Genomic DNA, 8,257 nt, shown 5'->3' with positions numbered 1-8,257 from the left:
GTAGAAAGAAAAAGGTTATTTTATTTTAGTTACTTTTTCTATTTAAAAATTGTTTGACTGTAAGACTGGTAAAATAAATAAAATAAGCTGCTGTTAGAAGAAAATAATATTATTGATAATAACAAAATAATAACAAAGTAATAATAATAATAATAATAATAATATGATGTCTCTCCTCCTCCTCCTCCTCCTCCTCCTCCTCCGGCGGCCTCCCTCTGCTGCTAGCTGACATGCTAAGCTAACTCAGCTAGCCTCTCCCCTCGGTGTGATTAGTTGAGACGCACCGGCTCCACCAACATCACGGTGCCGTTAGGACTGAACCGACTCTCCGTTAGACGCACACACGGCCCAGACACAGCGCACACACCGCAGGGACACACCGTACAGGCGTCCGTTTATCCAACGACTGAAGATGATTAAGCTCTTTTCCCTGAAGCAGCAGAAGAAAGACGAGGAATCTGCCGGAGGAAACAGAGCAGGAGCCGGGGGGAAAAAAGCTAGCGCGGCCCAGCTCCGGATACAGAAAGGTAGGCTAGTTACCAGCACCAAGAGCCGGTGAGCTGGTCCCGCCTCACGGGTTGACCGGTTACCGATCACCCGCAGAGTAACACCACCACAAACACACACTGTACGGTTATAAAACTCACACATGCTAACAGCTAGCATGCTAACTTAGAGTGCTGTTAGCTAACGGCTGTTAGCTTGTGCTAGGTTTGAAAACAAAACAGGCAGTCAGACGCGTTGAGGTTAACCTGTTAGCACACAGCTAACACTGAAATACACATAAACCCGCATCTCGCTGCTAACTAACCAGCTCACACGTCACAGCAGCTACTAACCACCAGGCTGGTTTATTTTGGGCTAACAGCAGGTAGCATCTCACCGGCTAACCTGCTGTGTCAGCTCTGTGTTTAATTGTCCACAGGGTGACAAACTTCTTCATGTTTCATCAGATTTTACTCAAGTCAGAGACACTTTTACTGCCAGTTAACCAGCTAACCAGCTAACTGGTTTCTTTATTCTTTCACTGTTCAACACTGACTCATCTAAACCAGACTGATTTCTTATCTCTGAGTTGTGTTCTCATTTTAAAATGAAAAACGCAGACAGACCAACATCGTGATGAACCAGCTGACTCAAACACACCTGGTGACGCACCTGACAGGTGAAGGTGGGCAGCTGCAGGTGTGACTATCACTGGTGGAATGTAACTCAGTTTAGTTCAGTATTGTAATTGTGTGAATACAATAAAGAACATGTAACACAACATGAACACGACAACATTAAACTGTTCACATTTAGGGTTCTGCAGCATGACGCCCCGATCATACACACAGGCCTTGATCACACAGACAGGCCTTGATCACACAGACAGGCCTTGATCACACAGACAGGCCCAGACAGGCCCAGACAGGCCCCGATCACGCAGACAGGCCTCGATCACGCAGACAGGCCCCGATCACGCAGACAGACCCCGATCACACAGACAGGCCCCGATCACACAGACAGGCCCTGATCACACAGACAGGCCCAGACAGGCCCCGATCACACACACAGGCCCCGATCACACACACAGGCCCTGATCACACAGACAGGCCCAGACAGGCCCCGATCACACAGATGGCCCCGATCACACAGACAAGCCCCGATCACACACACAGGCCCCGATCACACAGACAGGCCCCGATCACACACACAGGCCCCGATCACACACACAGGCCCTGATCACGCAGACAGGCCCCGATCACACACACAGGCCCCGATCACACACACAGGCCCTGATCACACAGACAGGCCCTGATCACACAGACAGGCCCAGACAGGCCCCGATCACACAGACAGGCCCCGATCACACAGACAAGCCCCGATCACACACACAGGCCCTGATCACACAGACAGGCCCAGACAGGCCCTGATCACACAGACAGGCCCCAATCACACACACAGGCCCCGATCATACACACAGGCCCCGATCACACACACAGGCCCTGATCACACAGACAGGCCCCGATCACACAGACAGGCCCCAATCACACACACAGGCCCCGATCACACAGACAAGCCCCGATCACACACACAGGCCCTGATCACACAGACAGGCCCCGATCACACACACAGGCCCCGATCACACACACAGGCCCCGATCACACAGACAGGCCCCGATCACACACACAGGCCCCGATCACACACACAGGCCCCGATCACACACACAGGCCCTGATCACACAGACAGGCCCAGACAGGCCCCGATCACACAGACAGGCCCCGATCACACAGACAAGCCCTGATCACACAGACAGGCCCAGACAGGCCCCGATCACACAGACAGGCCCCGATCACACAGACAGGCCCCGATCACACACACAGGCCCCGATCACACAGACAGGCCCCGATCACACACACAGGCCCCGATCACACACACAGGCCCTGATCACACACACAGGCCCCGATCACACACACACAGGCCCTGATCACACAGACAGGCCCAGACAGGCCCCGATCACACAGACAGGCCCCGATCACACAGACAAGCCCTGATCGCACAGACAGGCCCAGACAGGCCCCAATCACACAGACAGGCCCCGATCACACAGACAGGCCCAGACAGGCCCCGATCACACAGACAGGCCCCGATCACACACACAGGCCCCGATCACACACACAGGCCCTGATCACACAGACAGGCCCAGACAGGCCCCGATCACACAGACAGGCCCCGATCACACAGACAAGCCCTGATCACACAGACAGGCCCAGACAGGCCCCGATCACACAGACAGGGCCCGATCACACAGACAAGCCCTGATCACACAGACAGGCCCTGATCACACAGACAGGCCCAGACAGGCCCTGATCACACAGACAGGCCCAGACAGGCCCAGACAGGCCCTGATCACACAGACAGGCCCCGATCACACACACAGGCCCCGATCACACAGACAAGCCCTGATCACACAGACAGGCCCAGACAGGCCCTGATCACACAGACAGGCCCTGATCACACAGACAGGCCCAGACAGGCCCCGATCACACAGACAGGCCCAGACAGGCCCCGATCACACAGACAGGCCCAGACAGGCCCTGATCACACAGACAGGCCCAGACAGGCCCCGATCACACAGACAGGCCCAGACAGGCCCTGATCACACAGACAGGCCCAGACAGGCCCCGATCACACACACAGGCCCCGATCGCACACACAGGCCCCGATCACACAGACAGGCCTCGATCACACAGACAGGCCTCGATCACACACACAGGCCCCGATCACACACATGCACTGCACTTACTTTTGTTTTTGTTTTTTTTAATTGAATGCCAACAGTAAAAAAAAGTCTCGCTGCATCTTTGAATTGTTGCCTGGCAACAACCTCATCACCTGCCTACCCTAACCTTCCGTGAAATCAGTCTGCCGTTTATTTTGGCTGGTTAAGGTCTCAATCAAAGGAAGTGTTTCAGCAGCTGGAGGCGACTTTTTGTGACAGTTACTTATGAGAATTGGAGATGTACTGATACCACTTTTTCCTACCCGATCCCGATTCCTGAACCTTAGGTATCTGCCGATACCGAGTACCGATCCGATACCAGCGCGTAAAATAAAAAAGGATGGGATACGAATTGTTGTATGTCTCAACTCCTAAAACTCTGTGTAAAAAATAAGAAATAAATACATAATAGTAGAATGAATGCCATAAAACATTTTATTATTATTATCCAGTGTTGACACAGATCAAGACACAGATTAAAGTGCAGCCACACAATTTGGTAAAAAGACAATTTAAAGGCTACAGTAGAATGCTTTTTAAACTCTGCTCCGTTTCTGTTTGGTTTGCCTGTATCGTGTGCATGTGTAATGACGTGAGGTATTACATGGTATCGGATTGGTCATAGGCTGTACTCGCCGATACCCAATACCACATTTTAGGCAGTATCGGAGGCATTTCTGATACTGGTATCGGTATCAGTACAACTCTAATGAGAATGAAGCTTTTTGCGTTGCTACGCGCCTGGTGTTTTTGCGCTCTAAGCGCCTTGTGTTTTTGCCAGAGCACTCTGAACGGAGCAGAAAAGCGCTCAACGCCATCTCCACTTTTTTCCCCATTGTCCCCCATGGGATGATTTGAGAGGCGGGGCTTCTGTGGTGGTCATGACAACAAGACAGTGCAGTACTGTAAACGTCCATGATGGAGGAGAAGCTCCTGGACCAACTGGTGGTACTCCCCATGATCCAGCCTCTTTTTTAGGGTCTCATGTACCCACACAGATCTCTGTTTATCTGCTGACAGCCTCTCACCCTCAACCAGAGCTACAGACAGCACCCTCTGCCTCAACATGGCAGCAGCTACACACTGATTACTGCAGGATACACAAACTGTAGATTTATCACATGAAAAGGTTAGGGTGAGGAGGTGATGGCGTGGTTGCCTGGCAACAATAAAAAGGCGCAGCAAGTGTTTTTTATGAGTGGCATTTCATTTTTTTAAAAGCAATGTGGTGCGCTTCGTGTTTTGCAGCCTGCAGAACACTCTCTGTGGGATCGAGGCCTCAAACTACCGTCTTATTATGGGGAGATGACGTGAGGCGCTTTTCTGCTCTGCGTTTTCCAGCTCGAGGGGTTCAGAGTGCTCGGGCAAAAACACCAGGTGCATTGAGCGCAGAAACACCAGGCGCGTAGCAACACAGAAAGTTTCATTCTCATTAGTAACTGTCACAAAAAGTCGCCTGCAGCTCTTAAAGCACTTCCTGTGTGATCGAGGTCGTATCCTGGCGAACCTTGAACCTGTCGTCGCCGCTGACTGAGGTTCTCTTCAGAGCAACGTTAGTTTCCTTTATTTTACTCATTGTGTTTTACACGAGGCATCTGGAGTTGTGAACTATCATCAGGATTTTATCAACACTGGTTTAAGTTCACTTTGTGCCCCACTGCTGCTGTTTGCATCTTCCTCCTCTTCCTCTTCATCGCTCAGTGAGATGTGAACACACAGACATGAAGCTCACGTTGGCATCAGTCGGTCTCAGGCTCTCTGATGGTCGTCCATAGTAAACATCAAGAATCAGGTTAAACATGACAGGTCAGGACTGGTCGGGGTTTAGGCTCAGAGTAAGGTCAGGGGTCAGATTATGTGTGAGATCTCTGACACTGACAGAACGTCCCCTGCTGACAGTGATGATGTCACCTGATGTTACCTGACGTGTCTCTGTTTGTTCTTGTTTCAGACATCAATGAGTTGAACCTGCCAAAGACCTGTGAGATCAACTTCCCTGATGACGATGACCTCCTTAACTTCAGACTCATCATCTCACCAGACGAGGTGTGTGTGTGTGTGTGTGTGTGTGTGTGTGTGTGATTCTGTCCAGGACGAATCACGTTTCAGTGACGTATCATCAGAAGAACAATGAGTAACATCTGTGTCTGTCTTACAGGGTTTTTACAAAGGAGGAAAATTTGTCTTCAGCTTTAAGGTGAGAAACACCTGTCCCCTCTGTCCCCTCTGTCCCTCTGTATTTTACTGTGCAGCACTCTGGTTGTTTTCAATCCAGATGTCTTAATAAATCTGATTTGTAACATCTGTGTGTTTCCAGGTAGGACAGGGTTACCCCCACGACCCCCCCAAGGTAAAGTGTGAGACGATGGTGTATCACCCCAACATTGACCTGGAAGGAAACGTCTGCCTAAATATCTTAAGGTGTGTGCACGCCGTCAGTAACTTCAAATCTCAGTCTTAATTTAAGAAATAATCTGAACTCGAGGTCCTCGCACTCATTGATGATGTCACACGCCTTTTTCGGGGCAATGGGGGGCGTGAGCAAGTAACAAAACATGTAGCTCAGCGTGTGACGTAACCAGTGACGTGGGAGGGAAGCCGCGGCTGGTCAGTCCATCGGCGATTCTCTCATAAGTCGGCCCGTTCTTCACCGTCCCCGTCATCTGACGGTTAATGGCCTCTTCGTTTGCGAGGACAAGGAAGGCGCGCAATTCCTTGTTTCCCCAGTTGCTCATCTTTAAGGTGCGGACACACCAAACCGACATCAAAGAACTAGCGGTGACGAAAGCCAACTGTTGCGTCGTCTACATCACCTCACGTCGCCTCACGTCGCCTCACGTCGCCCTGTGTCAGTTGCATTTGAACACACTACACGGACTACATCCGACGGCCAAGTAGCACGTACGTTCTGCGCCTGCGTGAGAGAGAGCGGAGTGAGAGAGTGGTACATCCTGTCAGCCGAGGGGTTTCCTATCTGTGCAGCCGAGCACCGCAGCACCTCCACGGACTATTACATCCAGACGGTCCCGGTGTTTCCTCCTCAGGCTCCACTTCACTCAGCTGCCCGATAAACCCGCTGCTTCTTCCCACTTTAACCTGAATAACAAACCAGGGCTCGGTGCTCCGGTTGGATCCAAACGGAGAGCCGGGGCTAGCTCAGAGACTAGCGGAGGCTAACTGGCTGTGCTTCCCTCCGCTCACGCTGCAGCTAACGCTCCGCTAGCCGCTCCCAGCTAGCTCCGGTTTGTTATTCAGGTTAAAGTGTGAAGAAGCAGCGGGTCTGTGGGGCAGCTGAGTGAAGTGGAGCCTGAGGAGGAAGCACCGGTTAGCCCCGGTTTCACTACAGGCAGATTCACTCGCTACAGGGGCAAGGAAATAAAACCTGAACAGCCAATCAGAGTGATCTCTCTCACCGACAAGCTCCACACACCGCAAAAACTAGGGCGACGGACACTCGCAGACGGCCCGACTTTGGTCAACGGTCCACCGTCAGCTTGGTGCGTCAGGGCCTTTACAGTGTCTGTCAGGTTTGTGTTTCCCTCTTGCTATTAGCTGCTCGCTAATTCCTGCTATCAGCTGTTTCCTGTTTATCCACCGCCAGTGGCTCGCACATGCAGCGTCATCAACAGCTCCTCCTATGGCAGAAGGCTGCCTCGTTCTGTTTAAACCAAAAAGGGTTCTACCAATATGTCTACCCTACGAGGCGGAAAATTGGGCACCTTGGATCAACTCGCCAACCCGGCTCTGTGTCTAAACGCTCGCAGCTTGCCGGCAAAACGGCCCAACATTCACCGAAAATCTGGCAGTGTAAAAGGGGCTTTTGTAACTGTTTGGTTCTTGTCGTCCACAGAGAGGACTGGAAGCCTGTGTTGACAATAAACTCTATCATCTACGGTCTACAGTATCTATTTCTAGTGAGTTCACCACACACACACACACTCAGTTCACTGTTTAACATGTTACTGGATGTTTTAGTTAAAGTCTGTTTTCACTGTTGCAGATTTGGGGTCACTCTCAACAACAGGTGTAGGTCATGTGACTGACAGATCGTCATGTGCAATATTTAAGATCAATAATAAACACAGGTGATGTTTAGCATCAGTGTTTGTGACGTCATCATGTTGTTCGATCACGCAGTGAAAAAATAGAAAGTGCAGAGATTTGACCGACAAGTTACCGACTTGTCTCCGCTGAAGTTTTGATTCATGGACTTTTCGGGGGGGCAGCCATGAGACACAGTTTGAAATGTCAGAGTTCGACTAGTTCAACAAGTGTTCACTGATCAGCTTCATATGCTGTACGTTTAAGCTAACGATGCTAATGAGAGAAAGCAAATGACCACAGTAGAGGAACATGAAGAAGCTCAGCAGGGTGCAGGAAAGTTAAGGAATCATAATGTTCTGCAGTTCGTCCAGTGGATCCATTTACACAAGCTAATCCTGTAACTTCATGTGCCTCCTCCCACCTCCTCCCCTGCCCTCCTGCCCCCCCTCCCCCTCCAGGAGCCTAACCCTGAGGACCCGTTGAACAAGGAGGCGGCAGAAGTCCTGCAGATGAACCGGCGGCTCTTTGAGCAGAACGTCTATCGCTCTCTGAGGGGAGGCTACGTGGGCGCCACCTACTTCGAGAGGTGTCTTAAATAACTCGGCGTCCCATGATCCTCCAAACTCCCCCACCCCTCCCCCTACACTCCTCCTCACCTCCTGCTCCCCCTCTGCCTCCCCCCTCCCTCCCCCTTTTACTCCTCAGTCCTGCTCGTTGGCAGAAGCAGGAGCTGCGGCGACAGAAAGCAGCACGCCAGAAGACGCTTTTCTGTTTTAAAACAAAAGAAGACAAAGAAGCTCCCCCCCTCCACCTCCTCCTCCTGTCATCCCCCCCTCCTCCCCCCTCCTCCCATATTTCTCTCTGTTTTACTTCCAAGACGCAACGTTCAACCGTTTACACGCCACAGGGGGACGCCGATACACAACATACACCAGAACTGGACTGAAA

General features: G+C 51.3%; 1 protein-coding gene across 1 annotated transcript; it reads left to right on the top strand.

Annotated features, from left to right (window-relative positions):
• Positions 1–263: 263 nt before the first annotated feature.
• ube2m (ubiquitin conjugating enzyme E2 M) lies at positions 264–7,932 on the top strand. Its single transcript, XM_033645218.2, has 6 exons — positions 264–527; positions 5,217–5,311; positions 5,424–5,462; positions 5,583–5,686; positions 7,116–7,179; positions 7,768–7,932. The coding sequence occupies exons 1-6, from the start codon at positions 413–415 to the stop codon at positions 7,906–7,908; spliced, it is 558 nt and encodes a 185-aa protein (XP_033501109.1). The 5' UTR covers positions 264–412; the 3' UTR covers positions 7,909–7,932.
• The last annotated feature ends 325 nt before the right edge of the window (positions 7,933–8,257 follow it).

Source organism: Epinephelus lanceolatus, chromosome 18, assembly GCF_041903045.1.
Source record: "Epinephelus lanceolatus isolate andai-2023 chromosome 18, ASM4190304v1, whole genome shotgun sequence".
Lineage (NCBI taxonomy): Eukaryota > Metazoa > Chordata > Actinopteri > Perciformes > Serranidae > Epinephelus > Epinephelus lanceolatus.
This window is presented reverse-complemented; position numbering and strand designations above follow the sequence as displayed.